The sequence below is a fragment of the Limulus polyphemus genome, unplaced genomic scaffold (assembly GCF_000517525.1).
Source record: "Limulus polyphemus unplaced genomic scaffold, Limulus_polyphemus-2.1.2 Scaffold1176, whole genome shotgun sequence".
Classification (NCBI taxonomy): Eukaryota; Metazoa; Arthropoda; class Merostomata; order Xiphosura; family Limulidae; genus Limulus; species Limulus polyphemus.
This window is the reverse complement of record NW_013666786.1, coordinates 39,454-62,118: the sequence shown is the minus strand read 5'-3', so window position 1 is coordinate 62,118 and position 22,665 is coordinate 39,454. Positions and strand designations below refer to the sequence as shown.

Below are 22,665 nucleotides of genomic sequence, written 5' to 3'. Positions count from 1 at the left end.
TGAATGACTAATTAACAGCTGTTTCAGGATATTATAGATATGATTGCTATAAAGTTAGTGGTAATGTAAATTGTATAATTTTTCCATCTCTTCATCAGATGTGTTTGATATTTTATTGATAAATACACATCAGTTAGATAGAAATGAGTTATATGGGAACAAGAATAGCTTATACTGACAGTAATGCAAAGATTTTCTTTCATTATTTATTTTGATTAGGAAAGGACTAATTTAAAGGGGAACAAAAGAATAGATTACACTCACAGTGATGCATAATTTTCTTTCATTGTTTATTTTGATCATTAAAATATACTACTTTAAAAAGGAGCAAAAAGTTACTGTTATACCATGCTTTAGAGAGAAATTAAAGATCATATATGAAGTAAAAATTACTTAGGTGGTCTGAAAAAAATGAAATGGTTTGACTTGTGCTTTTTTTTCATGAAATACGAGTTCACAACAAAATAAATTTCAAACTCTTGATTTCTAGGGTTGAAATTTAAGGGTTTTCACTCTTTTTAAGGTTCTGTGCAAACCCTGAATTAGGATTTCAAAAAATAAGAAATTCAAATGCCACAACCTGCAGTTAAATAAGCCTATATGTTTCAACACTAATATGAGAGAATAAGAATTCTAAAAGTTAATCTACAAATTTTCAATAAAATTTTAAAACGATAATTTCAAAACACCCCTTGAACTAAAATAACTTATTATTTTAAACCAAATTCACAACATTTTATTGAATTATTCTAAAGGTAAAAAAAAAATAAACCTACTCACACTCTTACTATTCTCTAAATCTTATTTACCTTAAAACTTGTATATAGTTTTTTCATAATGAATAATAATATACGTCTGTGATTTTACACAACAAAAAGTAAGATTTTTACCAATTTCTAACAAATAGTATAATTCTTGTATAAAAGCATATTATAGAATTATTCCAATAATTATTCATATTACCTTTAAACCTTGTTGTCATCTGTTTTCCCTTGCTGCTTTTTTCCCTACAAAGATTATATGAAAAGTTCATGTTGAAGCTAAATAAGCTTACAAAGTGTGATATCAACAAAAGCATAAAGTCCTAATTGAAGCATCTACAATTTAAAGATAAGCCACTAATCTTCAATTCTTGACACAATATACCAATAATTTCAAAACATTTAAGAACTAAAATACTTATCAAACTAACATTCAGAACAACTAATTCAAAACTTTTTAATAACTTTTAGTTCTAAAGATCTAATTGAATTATTTCTTTTAATAACTTACATTAGTAAATTTCATATAGCTATGACAAGGCAAGATCCTCTTTACAAAATTAAAATTTAAATCACCCCTCAATTTATTTTTATGCAAATCAGATAAAATGTGATATGTCATGTATTCTGAAATTAATATGCTTAGTCATATACCTTTATCATATATCTTTACATCTACACAGTTTATGGTATATCATTTAAATATGAGTATGGCCACTATAAAGGTAAAAGACAGTCTGACTTCAGTCTTACGTGCTTCAAGTCTGAGAATTGATAAGGTCCTTCGGTATCCTTGACCAATCTTTCCATACATGCTTGAATGGATCAGTTCCAATAAGCATGTAGGTCACTCGATTTGTCAATTTTTTTTTCAATTGCACCAGCATGTTGCAGTACAAAAGGGCCAAAGAATATGGTTCCTGTAATACATTGCATCAATACTTCCACTTCTTATAATGTAAAGATCAGTGCACCCACCAATTCTTATCCCTGCTTACGCCAAACTTCCACCACTGTCACATGCATTATGCTACCATATAAAAACAAGGTTAGATCTAGTTCCAGACCCAGATTCTCTCCAAGATGAAATGTGGCTCATCTATAGAGCTAGATGATTAACTGATTATCTATGAGCACTGATTACATTAATTAATGAAACAAAAAATAACTGATTAAAAATTGCAATTAAATAAGTTAATGTCATGAAAACAATATACTAATCAAAATTAGTGTTTACTATTATTGATTTTTGTTTATTCCAACTATCCAGATAATAATTGTCATTGTAATTTCTCATTATTTTCAATTAATTCAAGGTTGTTCATCTTAATCAGTGTCATGACTCATGAAAATAAATAAGTAATCAACATTAGTGCTTTCAATTAATTTTATTTGCACTTATTCCAACTATCCAAGTCTAATGTGAGAATAATCTATTACTTGAATGTAGCTGACTAATGAGCCTGATGGTTATTAGATTAGCAAATTTCACTAATCAACCAGCTCTACTTATCTATAGGATAAATACTACGTACATGGTCTATTGGATGTGTTCTCAGCACCACTGCAGGAAAACAGTTTTGTGCCCTGCTGTAAACAAAATTTACCTCACTGAGTGTCTAACATACAGGCTGGCTTTATAAAGTATGTTTCTAACCACCCATTACAGTGAGCCAGAATTTGCCAGACAGCAGTCAACTGTTCATTTTCTGGATGATGGACTACATTAGTCATCTATACAACTGTATCATTGGTGTAAAAAAAGCAGTTCCACATAGTGCTAACTATATTTTGAGACACTTGTATTGTAGACAATTTGCAAAAGCTGCTATTCATCTGATGGCTTGTCACATGAGTAAAAACCATCTCTTCTTTGAGATCTCTACATGATTCAAGACCAACTTAAAGCACTTTAAATACTGTGATTTAGTTCAGGTGACAAACAAAACAAGATTCTGTAAGACCATTCTACACAGTATAGGCTGGATGACAAAATGATTGCATTTCAAAAAATATGACTGATCAATTGTCTGATATTTGTAAAAATGAAAAGTGAGGGTGAATATTATTATTTTACAACTAAGGATTTGCCTTGTCACAGCTATATTACACACTCTGACTATCCTTTGTTTTGTGAAGTGTACATGTAATACTATTACATTCATAGTAAAATGTCCTTATTAATTTAACCAGTAAAAACTTCCATTTTCAGAGGCAGCAGCAGTGAACAGGAAAATTTCTAATTAGCTTCTAACATATTATATACAAATGTAAAAATTTCAAGTGTGACTGTAATGTTATTATTCCATATTTCTTGTGCTATAATTTATCAAGTATTTGTTCACCCATGTCATTTCTTGGTTCTGTAGCTGTTATGCATGCTGTTCATTATGTTCTGTAGTTTCCTGAATTCCACAGTACCATGTCTTCCAGTAAACAAATTTGGAATTATGCAGTCTACATTTATAGGTAAGGTTATTCAAACAGGAGTAAATTCTTTCTTGTTTACTCTACTATGTTTGTATGATATCTTTCCCATTTAAAAAAACCTACAACTGTTTATACTACTCTGAAATCCGCCCAAGTTGTCAGATTCAAAACATTAGTAAAATTAGATACTACATAAAGCAATGTTTGCTTTTCTTATTGGTCATACACTTAGCAAATGGCTTTAAGCTCCTTTTCACAATAAATTTAAAATTCTTCTTTTCCTCACACTACTAACAAACCTACATGCATTTTAAAATTATGTGACGACTATCATATTAAAGCACATCTACATTTTAGCCCATAATATTAACTCTGCCTAACCAGGTCACCTTGGATCAGGCATTTACCACAGGGTTTCATTATTCAAACTCTTAGTATGAGCTTGCCTTACAAATAACTGAGCTGTTGTACACATACAATCACTGAAATAAAGTAAATTAAGGCCAAAAACTTATCACAGAATTTTCCTTGTAATATTTCTCCAGTAGGAAAACTGACCACTTGTAACAATACAGTTGTGTATTAACAAACCAATTTTCTTTCTCTTACCTGAGAATGCAAGTAGGAAACTAAATATAAAATGCCCATACCAATATTATAACTCTCCTTTTGACTGTGAATTCAAAATATCTTAATAATGTTTCAAATACTAAATATAAACCATATATTTTAAAACAAACAAAATTCATACATATATTTATCAACATGTCATGTTTTCCAGTAATTGTTTCTTGATGTACTTTAAGTCCTAACATAAATACTTTTATTATTCTCTGAAACTATTTATTAAAAGTTTAGCTTACATATTTCTGGTTTTAGTTACGCTAGTATTTAAAAAAAAAAGGAATGATAAATTGATAATAAGTTATTTGAAGTTATTAAAGAATTTCTCATAATATGCTGTTAAATTACCTATATTAGATTTATGGGTGTTGATGACTAAAGAACTAAAAGTTACTGTAAGGGTAATTTCAGTCAAAGAATCAGTAAGTAGTCTGTGTATTGGTGTTGACATAGTGCCTACATTTGTGTAAGGCTAAAATTTTATTACAGGTTCACTTCAATAACAAAGGATAGCCATAGCTGGAATTGTGAATATCTTCACATGTAACTTATCAACTTTATGTTGTGAAAATCAGCAAGTTGTTCCAGTGACCTTGGGAACTCAAAAACACTTTACTAGTTTCATTATTTAACTTTTAAGTACATTAGCTATTTCCCATTCCATATTAAGTCTGTCAGACATCTGTGAATTCCTAAAATGTCATATTTAATGACCAGTACATAATAATAATATTACAAACTTTTCCTTTTAAGTTAGACCTATCTTAGTATATCTGACGTGAAAAGTTTTCTAAATATAAAGTAAAATTCAGTTTAATCAAGAATAAAAACAAAAAAAAAGAGAAGAGGTTGCTACATTAGCAAGGAATATAGTCTTGATCACTTAACCATGAATGTTAAGTTTTTATATCTAAGCAACTCATGCAGGAGAGCTGTATGGTATATTACTCATACTTCTAAGATGATTGACATGCTGTATTACTACATTAGATAACAAACAGTATATTAATCACATCACACAAAAGGTTTATATATGTAAATATAATCTTATATAACCTTAAAAGCTAAACATGAATTATACAAACTATTTAAAAAACTGTTTATATGAGAATGTTCATCACACATAGTAAGAATGATTATGTTCTGTTGTATTTTGAGATTATGTGCAGAAATGTTGTACTGATACAACATGTAAGATTTAATGGTTATCCTATTATTCCTCTACTGTCTGTATAATTTTGTAATATTTATTCTATACACCTGAAAATGAAATAGACGTATACAGTATGTTAAGTGGAAAGTTCTCATACAGCAATGTTGAATTGCTTCAAACCTGTCTATAGGCACTCAGAATACTTAAGAAACTTTTAACCCTATTTTTGTTTACAATAACAATGATTAGTCTTGCCAACTCCCTTTACCCCTAACTGAGTTAACTACAATATTGACTCCAAGGATTTACTGCTAACTCATAAATGTCAAAGATACTGGCCAGTTACTGTATATGATAGTGATTACAAATGTCTGTCACTCAGTTTAATGTTTTAAATGTACAATCTTTCACTGGATATGCATCATAATTTCTTAGGATTGATAAAGATCAATATAATTCTTAAAAATTACTCATAACCATAGAGAAGACAATGAAAGATGATGTGAGGCTTAATAAGCAGAAAAATATATCCATTTTCTGGTCAACAGTATGGCTGGTAAGCTGATCAATTTACAGTTCATTATTTGACTACTAGCAAATATTTTTTATAAATTTCCTAGAAAAATACTTAACTATATACTTAAGAAAATGGAAGTAACCATCAGAAACTTCTAATTTAAAGGGTCATTTAAATCTAACCAATAACCAGTAGTTTGACATTTTCCTGTCACAGTCTAGCCTTTTAATAGAGGTGTGCAGGTTCTATATTACTGTAAAATGTCACTATGTTGTATTATTATGTTGATGAGAAGCAAAAACATGGCTTGAATTAGTTTAATCATTATAAACAATATTAAAAACTTACTTGCACCTAATATCTTGCATTCTACCTTAATTTCTGGTGAGAGAGATAAACCCTATTAAATATATGAACTTAGACTATTTTTACATTGTATATTACTAAGAGAGATTTTTCCTCCTACATATGCACCTTAGTAGTTTGATTATTCCACACTAGTTAAGAAAGCTCTGGATCTTAGTTCATTTCAAAGGTAAAAATAAGGGACATTTGACCCATTTTGGCTATCCCATATTCTACTACCACCCCTAAGCCTCGACCTACAGGAATGGTCACGTCTTAAATATAACAGGCAAAAGCAGTAAGTGCTCCAAACTGTAAGTTCAGTAATTTAATTAGCAGTTGATAAAGTACTAGGATTTTGTTATTGGTTTTTTTTAATATAATTTACCTTCCTTTGATCCTATGTATTTATGAATATATCAGAATGTAGTATTAGAAATAATTTTCTTCCAATAAATGAAGCAGGGCACAAATGAGTTTTTTAGTCATTAATAATGCAAAAGAATGTGTATCCTAATGAATTTAAAACATTTTTAGTGTTAGAAAGTCAAAATCTTGTAGTAGACCTGCTTACATGCCAAAGTCAGAAAATGTTAGGGAAAATGAAGAATTAGCAAACTTGGGATGTATCCATAATGGAGAAACCCTTCTTTACCATTCAAGCTAAAACATTGGAAAGTTTGTTGACTTTACCAAAAACAAAGAAGCAAAATTTTGTTTTGGAATTGTTAGCATGAAACAGTACATACCACAGACACAACACTATAAGTCCATACTAGTCATTTGTTTCTAGTAATACATACATCAAATTTTTCAACTTCTAATCCAATATCAACTGTCAACCCTTAAATAAAAAGGAAAAAGATTAGTCATAATGTAAAGCTGTAAGTGGCAGAACTCTTTACACTAGGTCTTCAGTGTGAAGGCTGTAGTAACGTACAGAATGAAACAGCAAGAATTACATAAATACTACAATACCTCTTATTTAAAAGACTGCCAAAATATTGCACTTCCTCCAATTCACATGGATCCTGTATAGATGGGAAAGTTTCATCAGTGGAGTATCCTCTTTACAGCTTGGCAATTAGTGGTATTTGTTAATCAGTTACATTCATTTAATTGATTTGTAACATGTCACTCAAACCATAGTATATAAAGAAACAGAATAAGGATTGGTGGTTGATGCTGCCTCACAATTACCTTCCCTCTAACCATCATTCTTATCATGTGTCATCTGCTCAAAGCAGGTTGACTGTCATGGAGTGCCATTGTTCTCTTCTTTTTGCCATTCTAACATAGTTATTAATTATGATGTTCCCATCTAATCTCTGATGTTATCCATCCACAATTTTCTTGGTCTGCCTCTTCCTCCTTTCCCATTCATTGATTCTTCTAGCACCTTCTAGTCAGCACTTCAAATAATTAAAATATTAAGTAGGTGGTGATAAACCTCTTGTTGCCACTCTAATCTGCAGTTGAAGGTGGCAGGAGCTGGTAACCAGTTGCTTTCCCTTAATTCATCAGTTCAAAAAAAAGAAAAATGCCAAACAACTGCCTTCTGTCTAGTCAGCAGTTCAGAAAGAAGGATGACAGCAGGTGCTGCTATGCATTTGCCTTCCCTCTAATTAGTGACAGTGATAGACAACCTTAATAGCTCTGTCATAAGAGAAATAGGGCAAACAATTCTGGTGGCAATGGGAATTGAACCTGAGACCCTCGACTTCAGAACCTACCACCAACCCAAATAACCAATACTGTACATTATTAGTTAATAGGGAAATTCAGTGTTAATCTATGAACTATGAAATAGATTAATTTTGTTTAAATATAAAGTTACTGAATGGGTAGGTTGGTAACAGAGAATAAAAAGTAAAATTTCAATATGGTTAAACATAGTTCAGGAATAAGTGAGGTGCAATTTATAAGATATGATAGATGCTAGGAATGGGTTATATTTGAGAATTGTGGGCAAATGCAACTTTCAGAAGATTCAGAAAGATATACTACACTATGCTTGCAGAGCTTGCTTACTTGAAGATAAATTAGATAGCTATGGGAAAGGTTGTGCAATAAGACAGTAAAATATCATATTAGGAGCAGCTTAAAAGGTATAAAGAACACATGCAGAAGTTGGGGATAGATACACATGTGTGGCTCTTCTGGGAGTCTAAATGTGGAACAAATTACTTTACAGGATTCAAGGCTTAAATGCAAATTTGTTAGAGATATGCTTAGAGCAACAGGTAGGCTGGTTGAACATGTACAGTAGTTTTCAGGCTGGATAAAATGCTACAAATGGATTCCATTTAAGCAGGCTAGTTTGTAGCATTTAGGAAATATCTAAAGATATCTATTAATGAGTTTAAACAAAACTTGTAAAGTGGTGTGGGAAATCAAGACATGGATGTCTGCAGGGAGACAAGGGGGTACTTCCCTCTATGGAAAATGAGAACCATAATTGTTTCTTTAAAACATTGTTACCATGGCAGTTTCTTGGATATTGAACATGGCAATTCTCACTCAAGTCATCAAACAGACTGACGCAGTCTTGTCGATATCCCCTGAGACCTGACACAGTATTATCACCTGTTGCCACCTGCCAGTAATACTGGCAGCAGGTATCAAAAACGACTGACACAATCTTACAGACATCTCATGAGAGAGCATGGTCACGGTCAACCAAAATTTACTATTATGAAGTATATATATTTACAAGTTTGCAGTATGGCTTAAACTAACCTTACAAGTATTAAACCCATCACATCAGACTGTGGGAGCTTGCCTATTCTCTTGACTGTAATGGTAAAATTTTGGAGGCAGGTCCATCATCTTTTTGCCCCTCCCCCAGAAAAATGTCTGCGCATGCCCATGAACCAAGAATAAACAAATTGAAAAGATAGCTAGGACAAAGAAGAGACTGAAAAAAAAAAGACTTACTGCAAAACATAAATAATAGTTTTAATGATAACTTTGTTTGATTTCAAGATAAACATAGTAAATTCAATAAGCCTACTTGTTATCAACCTAATGTTAGGAATATCAGAAACAAAATGGACAAGTTCAGGGCTCTAGTTAAAATGGAAGACTGATATAATGGGAATTAATAAAATTTCATTAGATTTCAAGAACACTGGTAATAGGAATTATTTCAAATTCCTGAGTTATTTAATAATGACAGACTTTTTAAAAGAGAAGTATGGTGGCTCTTTATACAAGGGATGAAAATGCAGCCAGGTGGGACTCAAGACAAATAAATGGTAGTCAAATGGTTAAGCCTAAATGTGTTAGAATCAGGAGTTTCAAATGTAGAAAGTTTTTAATGGGCAATTGTTACAAACCATCTAATCAGACAGATGATGTCAATGAGAACTTGTATATCAAGATCAGGGTTGTTACTAATGCATTGATTATTGGAGAGAAATTTTACACACACTGAATGGGATTGTATGGGGTCAACTAGTGAGGGAGAGTGGTTTCTTGATGTGATTCAAGATGGTTTTCCATACCAAATGGCCTAGGGGTATGGAAAGCATATTGCCTATCACCACAGACAACAAGATTTGTCCGAGAAAGAACAAGTTTTGCCATTATTTAAACTACAAACACAACAACACTTGTGACAAAAATGAGCTACAAATGGCATTACATTGATGGATATGCAGCATGATAACTAAAAAGATCCATAGATATAAAGTATTATATCCAAAGTTAAAATAGATTTTGCAAAATGTGAAATAATAAATTTAGATTTTTTAAGTTTTCATTAAATAGTTTGTGACTGTTTATTTAATAAATAACCCCTTTTATAGATTTTATATCTAAGCCCTACACATACATCAATACTTACATACATCTGGTTTATCCATTTCACACTATAAAAAAACCTAACAACTTGCAAATGACAGGGAATATAGCAAAAAAGGATCCATGTGGGTTTTTGCATCTTATTAATTTTCAAAAACACTTTAAACATCACTGACTTATATTTATAGAAACTATGCAAACAATTGTGTCATCAGTATATTTTATTTCAAATTTTTTTTAATTTGTGAATCCCAGAATTTTTTTTACTGTTCAATGTTACATAAAAACAAAATTCTAAGTTATATTCAACCTTTTCTGTTTTCTAAAAGGGGTAAGTAGATTTTTCTAACATTTCATCCTTTAGAAAAGAAGTATTTTTTTTGTTTTCTTCAAAAATTCTACACCCCTGTGGACCCATAGCCAACAAGGCATGATTTCATTTTAGGTTAATCATTACCCATTATTGAGGGTGTAGTCGAAATGGGGAGCTTTTTTTGAGGAAGAGTGATCATTGCACAGTTTGGTTTGATGTTTTGCTATGCACAGACAAAATGAAATTTTAATGTATAATTTTCAAAAACCAATTTTGAAATCATAAGACAAGATTTAGCATTAGTTAAATAGGACACTGAGTTGAAAGGTGATATGAGAAAGATTTTGGGAATATACATAATTGATAAATTTCTTTTTGATTAAATATAGGCCAAATTCCTAAAAAGAGGAAAGGGATAACAGAAAATATCAGAAGGATGAGTAAAGACAAAGAAAATAAGGTATAAATGAAAAACATTTATGTTCAAATTGACAGATACAATGGAAGATATAAAGAACTATAGGAAGACTACAGATCTGATTTTAAAATATTAATTAGAAAATCAAAATGGGCTTATGAAAACTAAATAGGTGACAACTATGTTAAAGATAAGCAAAATGTGAAAATGGGAGTTGAGCCCTACAAAGATATCAGCAACAAGTATTATGCTGAAGATAGTTTTTAAATTATCTCTTATTTTTTATAATATATTAGTAATATTCTTGTCTCTAAAGAATGTTTAAAAAAATATTGGAAATGAATTGAATCATGCAGATACTGATCCCTTGATAGTAAGAAGAATGGATGATAGAATAAAAATAAAACATCAGGACCAGAAAAAGATTTTTCCAGTGATTTTAAAGAAAGCCTTTTTTCATTTGTTGTTCTAGAGAAATAACACCTGTCCTGCTCATTGGAGGCATGAATGCAATATTGCCTGTTGTGCAAGAATTAACAAGTTCCATAAGCAGACCCATATTTTACTGAAAGTGTCTTTCTGACACATAAGTTGTATTTAATTAACATTACTACATTCATTTCATTTTAAACCAATCAAAATCCAAAATGAGGCTAAAATTTAGCTGTAATTATCTCACACTTATCACAAGCTACTTGCATGACATTCAGAGCTTTGGTTACTTTTCTTTTCGAGTTATATTAAATAAGATACAACTTGCATTTACAAACGTTTCACCTAAAATGTTTAACTAATGTGTATGTACTCAAGAACAATTTTACTATTATGGTTTATATGAAACACAGTGAATGCAGAATATTTACCAACTACAACTGTCCCTCAGGATCCTTAATAGTTTTGCAACTTATTTATAGTGGAATGTTGATGGCAGGAATTAAGATTGTGTTAAAAATCTCACAACAATAATATTAAAAATGCAAACTTTCTAAGTGAACTTAATAATTTATACATACCTGGATTTTAAAATAGAAGCAATGATAAAGGAATATTAATGTATATCTTTGCCAGTTGTGATCTGTTACATTTCATAGAAATTAAATGAAATCTTACAGGTCATGTAATTTGTACTTGAAAACACATTTGTGCAATTTTGCCAACATGTCTTCCAACAAATACAAGGAATTCCAATGGGAGGTAACTTCGGCCCACAAGTTGCAGACTTATATTTATTTAAATTTGCATACACTACAGATCTTAGTAAGAAAGAATACAGTAAAGCTCTGCATGTCAGTTGCACTTGTAAATATGACTTTCCTATACCTATTTATCATAGTTTTTTTAAAACAACTGAATTTACCCATCAGAATTCACTCTAGAAAAAGCTCTTTCAATAAAAAGAAAACAATATCTGGATTTAGATACTAGCACTTTACAATTGTTGTAACTTTCTTTTTTAAGTATTATTATTGAACTGTCTCAAGGCTTATTACATTTCACTTTTACAGAAGATTTAATTTTATTGCTTCCTTTTGCCTGCTTCATGCACTTCATTAAGTGACGAGATTAGCTTCAGTGGGAATAGTTGCATTACACACACCTCATAGGATGTTTAACATATTTTCTTTGTATTACATTTAACACTATTATATTTTCATTACAAACATAATATTCTAGCTATTTATTGTATGATTAAAGTAATCATTTATTATTTTGCATCTGTGTAAATATTAATATTTGGCTTTATTCTTAGTAATGTCCTAATACTTGCCTTCACACCTAAACAGTCAAATATGTCATAGTAATTTATCTCGGATGCCACACTTCTCTAGTTAGGCTGTAAAAGCTGTTTAATGGGTTTATATTATTCAAAATATTTTAGAGAGGTTTCTGTAAAGTTTTTCTGTATTGTATTAATTATATTAATATTACATAATTCAACAAACATTAAATCAGCATTAGGACTTGAAGCCAGCAGCTAGCATTTGTATGTTCCATAAGTAAATAATAAAAACTTCCAATCAGAATAAACTATGTACTTAGAGCAAAAATAAAAATCAACTTTACCATTGGTATACCTAATAAAATATACTTATATCTCTACTTATAAAGATTATAATGCATTATTTCACCAATTTGGTACCCTCGCTATTCACAGTATTTTCAACTGTATACCCTATAATATCTCGTATAGTTCAACCAGCTTATGAGATTTAGGTTAGTCCTAAATGCAAATCCTAAGCTGGCAATGCAAAACACACTTTATAATAAAAGTAAAATAATAAACTGTAAATCAAACGAAAAAGTAATGGCACTTGATATACTGACTACTATAACCAAGCTGGTAAGTGTTATTAGAACAGGATTAAAAAGCAAAGTTCATTGAAGGATCCCATTACTAAAAAAAATTCTAATTCATGGAAAGGAAGAAAAGATGCATGTTAACAGTAAACTAGAAAAATACACATACAAATAAGTTTTAACAGATTGCAAACCATTACTTCAAAAGTATGGCTCTTTAACTGCATCTACAACCATCATAAATGTATAAGATAGATGGCATAAACTAATTTCATATATCAAAATGCATTTGTCTTTACCATACAGTTCTGGTGTTCATATTTGTATTGCTTTTACTTCAACTTTTCTTTCAGATAATAATATTCCTAAAGAAAAGTAAAGCAATTATTCTATTGAAAACTTCATATTTTATATTGTAGTCTTACCTCTTCATACTCTAATTGTCTTGCAAATACACAAACTAGGTCTATTAGTTCCTAATATACAAAATATATTTTGCTATTTAGCAATGAATGTTTCTATTAAGTACCATATACAGATCTATCAAAATGTACAGTCTTGCCACGTATCACATTAATTTATACTGCTTTACAGATGCAATGTTAAACTGTATGGGTATTAAATTAAATGGATGAATATTTTGTGTGCCTTTTCAAGCTCTTTTAACTACCCAATCATTATGGACCAGTCTAAAAATGAGCAACAAAGATAAATAATACTAACAAGCAACTGATGGCAGATTGGTGGATTTGCCCAGTATGTCTCAGTAATAGGTCACAGCCTGATGCTTAATAGGTGACCACAATAAAGCACTTATTCCAAAGTACTACAGCCTGAAATGAATATTAAATCTGTTCTGAATTTTTTGTGATGCTTTAGTATGATTGAAATGATCTACTTTCAAAAATCATCTTCCAAGGCCCTTCCACTGTGGAAGTCTACCTAGAAAAGTTGGTAAATGTCATGCTAGGTGATCCAGATTGTTATTATACTTGTGATATATCACTGTAGCTAGTATAAGTCACTGCACCAGACTTCCCCATTAAATTATCTAATTTCAAAATTGTTTCCACTCTAGAAGAAATAAGACATAAAACCAAACTGTTGTACAATAGCTAGTCTATATTCCATTGCTTCTCAATCTAAGATCAATGCTTTTGATTGAATTTCAAAAATATTAACCCAAAATAAAATGTGTATCAACTTTCTCTGTTACTTACAAGTTACATATTTCAAATTATTTTTCAGCATTTTTGCATCTCTATCTCAAATTTCAGGAGTGACTTATCTTTGGGTCACAGAAAACATCTGAACAAATATACTAAAATCACATGTCTGGGTTATCAAACCAACTTCATTAGCTTTGTTCAGGCAGTTTCAAGCCTAAAGTATTGTTTTTAAATCAGCTACCCTGAAATGCCTTCATCTTTCAAGTTATATATTCAAGCATAATAACAACAAAATTAGCTGATGGTTTGTAGAAATCATTTGGTATAAAAATCACACCTAAGCTATGGGTACATTGCTATATGTCTAGTGTAAATCATGAAATTTGTAAGAGGCACTGGGTTTAACTTACTTTTAAGTGTATTGTTAGTTTTTGTACTACTAAAAAGTAGACTAATGTTATTTAGTATTTAATTTCAGTATTAGTAGTAGTACTAATACCAGTAATACTAATATAATATTAATAAGTATTTATATAAATAATTTAGTCAGAGCTCCTATGATTAACTAGACTTAAGCCAAATGAAGAAACAGTAACTACACAAACATTAGTATTACTATTAATAACATATGTTATGTAATTTAGTATTATTAGAATTTTAACGGGTAAGCTTATAATTTATCCTGCATTTTATAAACATTAACTTATAAAACTAAATTTGACTCATGCATGAGCTTTTTCAAGTATTATAATTTATAGTTTTAAATTGAAAATACAATAGTACTACTTTTCACGAGTGATGCGAGTCTAACTTCTAAATTATAACCTGAATTAACGCGTCTACATATATTAGAAATAGTATTTATAATAAAATATAATTCAAAAGGTAATACGAAAATAATATTAATAATATTAATGCTTATACTTTTACAGGCCTATGCACTTATTAACTTACATTTTTATATTGAAGCTAAACAATAACTCGTAGGCCTAATCTAAACGTACAACTGTTCCTTTCTTAATTGTTTGTTCCTTTACTGAAGCGTCACCTTACAAGCTCAAAAATGCGCCAAAAACATTAGGCCTACATTTGGGGAAGAAAAGTTGGAAGTTAATAGTACAAATTTCTGTTGCTTTCATTATCATGTGAATACTTATGAAAAAACTTAATTTAACTTTACACAATCTCGCTTTTGTACGAAACTGAGGATTACAAAAAATAATACATTCAGAAACTAAATCTTAAAACTTCGAAACTCGTCCAATGAAGTAAACAGTACAAAAGCATTTCATTTTTTAACTTATTTATTATTTCATCTATGCTCAGATAAATTTTTTAATGATCACATCTTTCTGGATATATATTGTAAATTATATATATCAGATAAAAAGCAAAACAATGCAAAGAATTAAAACCAAAATTGTATGCCAAGTTTATATCATACTGAGACTTTCATTGAGGTTTGCAAGATTAGCTTGATATAATAAGATAAAGGATTTTGATTTATTTTTGCTATTTTATGAAAACAGCAGAATGAGAGAACATGCTTAAAATTTGGAAAATACATGTCAGGTTTCAGTAAAGGTAGTTATATTTCTCTAACAGGTTGGTTGACTTATGGAATGAGTTGTCATCGGCAATAGTGTAACTTGTAAGTCGGCTCTTACAGGAGTTCAAATTGGGTCACTAATTTTCTGAAACTATAGGGTGATTTTAAGTTTTTACTTTTCCTCAAGGATAAGGGACGCATATGGGACTCGAAATGTTCTTAGAACCCCTCCATCTTTCCAGAGAATTCACTGTTTCATATGATTTTGTAAAAGTAAAGGTTAAAATCAGTTAAAAACACAACAGCAGCATTTATTGTTTTTCTTATTCATTCGCTAAAATCACTGTTGGTCGTTTTAAAATGTCTCGTAAATTTTATGAGAAGTCGCTTCCAACTGTATGTTTCCGGTATTCTGGATTATAGTAAAGCGAAATGTACTTATCGATCGTGGAAGATTAATAAACTTTGTAGTACGGTAACGTACTATATGTTTTGCACCCTTTTAATTATAAAACAAAGTAAAAATTTTAAAGATGTGTTGTTTTTCTTTTAAGCGAAGTGGGGCACTCAAGCGAGTTACTAATTTTAGATTTATTAAAGTTGCAACTGCAACTACATGTGTAGATTGCAGGTTGTTTGGTTGTTGTTTTTTTTACAGGAATAGTGAGGCATATAATGAGCTAAGTTAAAAAGAATAATTGCAGGGGTCACACCCTTAGTCTGCACGCCTTCCACGAGTTATTTAACTGAGGTAAGTTGTACAACTCATAAATTTGTGTGTGCTCAAAAGCCGAGAGTAATGGGCATGTTTCAGTGTATGCTTGTGCTAGAAAGTTCAAATTTATGTACGTTTCTTTTTTGTTCAACTTTAAGCAAGAGCTTCTAAAGCTCTGCATAATGCATTGAACTTCTGTATAATAGAAGGCTGTACCATTTCATGTAGACAGATTTTATCACTGACCATTGTACTCAAGGATATACAAGTTTTATAAGAGTCATGCTTTTCTGTAGGACAACTTGTTGCAGGTTTCTTTCTCAACAGTACTGGTACCCCAAGTTGATCTATATTCCTTTTTTTTTCAGTGCCATTAAGTATAAGAGATACCCCATCTATCTTGGTCATTCTAAATCCCCAAGTTGAACAAATTTTTATGATCTGAGTTAACAAATATTTTAGATGTTGTAAAAGGGCTGTTACATACCCTTCCCGAAACCTATCAATTTTCAGTGGCATCACACTACCTACGTAATGTCAAACAGTGCCAAAATTTAGTTCTGATACATTCTGTGCCACTGCAACTTTACATTAGGCACATTGTCACATGATTTGCTGATATGCATATTCAGAATAATTTTAATATAACCTACTGAACCTCTGTACATACCTGAAACACAAAGTAATCTTAGCAAGTCTCTAAATTTGGATAAGTGTAAATATTGTGCAAAAGTATTCTTGAATTAACAGTAGGTACAAAGAATGTATGAAGTTTTGATTAAATTAGATAAATTTAACTGAGTACTTCAAAAATACTGAATACTGAAACAAATATGATTGGCTTAGAAGTATATTTAATTAAACAGAAAATATGAATTCTAGTCATGAATTTGGAAAATTGATTTTGAGGAAGGAAAATAGAAGTATATATATTAAAAATTAATTAACTTGATATGAAAACAGAAGTGCATGTAGAAAAGCAAAATAAAATTGATAAAAGGTTAAGGTTATAAAATATAGTTTCAATGCATAAAGGAAGAACTAGGACAACAATGAAAAAGTTTGACAAAGAACTGATTTAATATTATGAGAAAAATAACATAATTCATAGATTGAGTGTAAAATCAAAAACAAGAAATATTGCATTATATTTTGATAATTCTCCAGACATCAGTTTGGATGAGAATAGTTTTCCAACACATATGAAATATATACTCATTTTTGGACAGAAGATCATGGTGGAAATATCTAAGTGTAAATGGATTGTGGAATATGCTGCTATAGATCATAAAAGCCTAATTTCCAAACGGGAAGTTTTATACTTTTATCTAAAAGAAGGAGAGACCATTAAAAATATTAGATGTCTTAAGATTAATAGATTTAATTAATCCATATGACTTTGGCATAGAATGTTATACAAAAAAACAACAATTTTTTTTCAGGAGAGCATTACCTGATTTTCTTTTTCCAGTGTGATACAAAAATATCTTAACCAAACCACTCTTTAACTTAGCAAATGAATATATCTTTATTTGTGTAACTTTTCGTAATTTTAATAAAGGTTTCTGTATTAAATTACTAATTCTAGATGTATAGGTAGCACCCAATATTGAACTGTATTAACCCTACCATTAAGCAGTCACACGTGGTCAGGAGAACTAAACCAGATGTGTCTTTCTCTATGTGCCCAACATTCTCAATAAGTCATTGATCAGTTTATAACTGCTGTCTCTCATGTCATCATATGTGGAGAAAGAGATGTTCTGTTAAGTGGAATATTTAATAGTACTTAAAATTGAATATAGTTTTAAACAAAGTTATTTCTTGGTCAGGTTTGCCACAATGATTCTCAAACTGAAATAAACAAGATAGGCTCATAGACTGAAGAAATATTATCTTTGAAACTTTCATGGGAAACCAAACAAAGCAATATTTTCAACAATAATTTTATTTATTGGAATAAATATGACTATGAATACACTGCACTGTTTATGATTGAGTTGTTGTTTTTTGTTTTTTCAAGAAACAAAATCCAATAAAAGAAAGGTACTTCATTAAGTGGTAGTCTTCAGACAGGGTGTCTTGGGGACCCTCAAGCTAAAATGTTTGGAAACCCCTATAGTAGACAACAGGACCATCTACCAGACAGAATTTGAAGTTTTAATTTGTAGATGATTTGTGGTGTCTACATAGGAAGGCATAACTAATATATCTTTGCAGACCATAAGGATATCCTCATTAATAGGTCTATTGAAGACCTTTCAAGCCAATCAATGCAGCACCTTCCAACCCAGGATCATTGTTTCTCTGAAAGAAGCCATTCTGGTGGAACATTTGCTTGTCTTATATATAAAAGATATATATATTTATGTGTGTGTGTGTGAGAGAGAGAGAGTGTGTGTGTAACAAGCTGCAGTGACTCAATCCTGGCCAGAATGTGTATTCAAGATGCTACAATCTGTCAAGTTTCAAACTTGACCCATAGCCTCATTGTTACAAGCACCACTAAGTGTCATGGTAAAGCTACAGTGGTTATTAATAGGGAGCCAGTAATATCTAGTCTCTGTTAGTATGGTAGCATCTCTGCTACTGCAATCGAGTCTCTAGAGGTGTCACTCTAAACATTAAGGATGGAGCATTTACTACAGATGCAAGATGTAACAGCAATAGGGTTTACAACTAGCAATGACCACTATTTCTCTGGCTTAAACTAATATTGCTAGGTTGATGTAACAGCAAACTTGTGTTAAAAGATATGGTAGCCAAATCATTTAAACTCAAAATAGTTGTAACACTATATGTGCCATTAAGGATAAGTGGGTGTAAGATTGAGTTTTTAGTATACATTTATGCTGCTAGAACTTTGCTGTACCTTACAGTGTGTTGGACATTCAAAGTGAAAACATTAATTCAGACAGTTAGTACTGGCTTCATTCTGGTTAATGAAGATAAACGTAAAGTAAGTAGAGAAATATGGCTATATTTTCCTACTGGCATTTCCTCTTACAGAGTACAAGTCATAGTCTCTGATTTTGGTTTGAGTATTAATGTCTCAGGCACCATCTACATTTGCAGAAACAGTATAGTTTTTGCTGGAATTTGGCAGCTTACTCATCAATCTAAGAACTGTGGTGGTCACGTGGCATACAAAAGAATGTTAAAGTCTTTGACAAGCTAAAGCCACGTGTTATTGATGAGTTTCTCATGCACTGGCTGGACCAATTATAAGAGGTGAGAAATATTCATGGGTTGGAAGGATGGGGAGAGCATTGTTTCATGTTATCCTGATTGAACTTAGAGCAAGGAAAATGCTGGAAGTGCTTTTCTTGCTATTCATGATTAGTTAAAAGAGGATGCCTGGGAATTTGAACAGATTAACCATTTGAGAAAGTGGAAATAGTAACAACATTGATTTCCAAATTGATATGTTGGAATTGAAGAAACTCACTGTAAAGATGATTGCAAAATAATTACGTTATAATCATGCATGACAGGAAAACTAGAAGCTTAAAGACATGGCACAACTTACATTTTAGGATATAGAGTGAACTTGTGTTGTAATTATTTATTGAGATCACTTGAAACCTACTATGTCATTACAACTTGGATAACTGAGGTTGTTTAATAGAAAACTAGAACATTAACAGCTGATGAAACTAATGATGATAGAGCCATTAGTTGAAAGACATTGCAGTCATTGCGTTGGAAACACCATGTGGAAGTTTATTGTAAAGATTGGCAGCATGTTACACATGAAACTAATGCAGACTTCTTGTGTGTGTGTATGAATGATTTAATATTGTATCTGCACACAGTCTATGCCTTAGGGAATGAAGGAACTATAAACATCTTGCAGGTGTAAAGTGATGGAATTGTGCTCCTAAATATCAAGAGAAAAACTCAATATACAATACATCAAAGTGGAAATTGTTTTAATTTATAAGATTTTTGTCTGCATTTGTATAACTTTTGCTGGCAGTAGGGGATTTGTTGACCCACAGATGGCTGTACAGTAGCAGATGATGCAGCTTTTGGCATTGGTGGTCAGCTAATACAGAAAATATAATTTACTGTTTCCTTCTTTATATGTCCAGTGTCAGTCTTAATGGATACTGGTATACTGTAATGAGTAGTAAGAATAATTATCCAATTTGCATAAAATAAAGTGAAGTATTTCCAGTTCCATTAATTTTGCCTGTAGAGAGACAATTGTCAAACAAAAGAAATTTTATCAGAAGACTGAGATACTTGTATTAAATAAAAACAACAGCAATTAAGTTAAAGCTCATCAAGGGAGAACGTGATGTACCCAATGGTTTGTTAATAGACATAAAGAATAAGTTTGGTTTCAGAACTGAAATATATACAAGTATATGATTTTTCACTGGCCTGTTTCAGATCGGCAGGAGACACAGTATAATAATAGATTTCACCTGTTTTGGGATATAATGATTTTATAAAGTTTAGTCATTTGTAAGGTTATGGATTTTGCTAAGTACTTCCTATACGTCATTTTGCTCACATGTTTGTGTGAACTGTTGCTGTATAGCTTAAGGCATGTGAGTAAGCTGTGTAGTGTTATTTACTTTTCTTAAAGTTATAGTGAGTTATAATTTCTTTTCAGACATATTGTGCTACTATATTAAGAGTAAAATACAAAAACAATGTTTTTTGGCACAATGAAAGATGCAATCTTTATTAGATATTTCATGTACTGAATTTATAACCACCCTGTGTTCTTTACTGAAAAATAATGGTAAAAGATCCAAAATACCAATGCATGGGACAGAAAAATAAAAATAAAGCTCATAACAACTATTGAGTATGACACTCAGATTGATGATGGTAATTGTGTTACCAAAACTAGTCATGCCATTTTTGTTTTTTACTCCTAATATCATACTGAGCTAGTTAGATGCAAGTTAATGCTGAAATTTCAGCTTTGCTATAGATGGCCCCCATTCCCAGTGTCAGAAATAGTAATCAGTTATTAACATAGGGATATCATAGTAGCAGTTATTTTGCCTCCTCTCCATGCACTGGAATTGGAATACTACCATAGTAATCAATGATTGAAGTTTCATATTAATGTGATCAAGTAGTCATGCTAGTTACAAGAGTTGCTGTTTGAAAGAAAGTGTCCACCATGGAACCTTACAGTTGAATAAGGTATTATTTTTTTACAAAACTTGAATTAAACTGGTGTGTTCACAGATACTAGGAACATTTTGTTTGGCATTATAGTATGTGCATATCTCACACTGTTAAGTAAATAGCACCTATTCTGTTTTGTAGAATTATACATGGACTTTTCTCTACAATAAAATACTTTTATTTGTGAGAAATGTACATTGTTGCCTGAAGAAGGCTCGAGTAAGAGGGCTGAAAGCTCACAAATAAAAGTATTTTAATGTAGAGAAAAGTCTGTGTATAATTCTAAATATTAATTTACCTATGTTATGAGTCTTGAACAGCAACTATCTATTCTGTTTTATTGCTTAAAATGTTATTTCAGAATACTTGTAATAAGGATTTTGTTGTGATTAGCCAAATCAGGCCATTTAATGCTACATTGCTGATTGAGTTTCTGTCCCATTCTGCTCTGAATCATGATTTCCACTTCAACTTTTAAGGAAGTCATTATGGTCTGTTATGGGTCATGAATGTTTTTTTTGAGAATTTTGTAACCCCGTTTGGAGAATATAAGTGATGCATATCTCTTTGGCTATTTTACATTGGTCTTAGAAAATGAGTGCCTTTTTTATAATGATCAATTTTAGAGTACACACAAAGCAGTGAGTGGTAATAGAGTTAGTTTGGATAGTTCAAATATTACATGTAGTTAGTCGTAAACTAAGGTCGGGGAGGATAAGGCCAGGATAATGGAATTGGCAAGCATACATGGACAGTAGATCATGGGAGTATACTCTGCTGATTTTTGGATATGATACTGAGGAGTGACACACATGGTTATAGGCAAATTAAACTAGTATATAATCACAGAAATGGACAGACAACCTTTATTTTACCACTGGCAGATGAAGAGACAATAAATATATTTTAAGTTTAAAACAATGGATCATGTTTGTGGGGCAGTGCTGTCAAAATGGCTACAATATTAGGCAGCACACTGGGCATACTACCACAGTATTATCACAAGATGTGAGATAAGCATGGTTGTTTCTGTAAACAGGTCGATTAGATATTCTGAGATAATGAATGTAGCTAACCATTTAAAGCATTCAAAAACATCAGTGAGCATTTTCTTTTTTGGTGCTGCATATCACTGAAAACACTGCTGCAGGATCCAGCTATGATACAAGCAATGTTTGGGATGCAGCACATCTGCCACAGTCAGCTATGAAAAGTTTTGTTCATTTCTTTTTATGTGACCTCCTATATCACATAGGATTTGAAAAGGTAAAAGTGTACGGTTATAAGTCATGAAAATGTGTGATTTGAAACCCATATCATGTGTTGTAGTTGGTGAGACCCATTTCACTCTTCATGGTCACATATGTGCCTATAGTTGTCATCTAAACCAATGAAAATCCATAAACCAAAAAAAA

General features: G+C 31.2%; 1 protein-coding gene across 1 annotated transcript in view; it reads right to left on the bottom strand.

Moving 5' to 3' along the window:
• The window catches only part of LOC106462471 (protein kinase C-binding protein 1-like), an 82,587-nt gene extending 75,712 nt beyond the window's left edge, over positions 1–6,875 (bottom strand). The window contains exons 1-2 of the mRNA XM_022389744.1: positions 6,809–6,875; positions 964–1,007 (exon numbers count right to left, since the gene is read on the bottom strand). Of these exons, the coding sequence (XP_022245452.1) occupies positions 964–982 (19 nt within the window). The 5' untranslated portion in view covers positions 983–1,007; positions 6,809–6,875. The remainder of the gene's footprint in view (positions 1–963; positions 1,008–6,808) is intronic.
• Between the last annotated feature and the right edge of the window lie 15,790 nt (positions 6,876–22,665).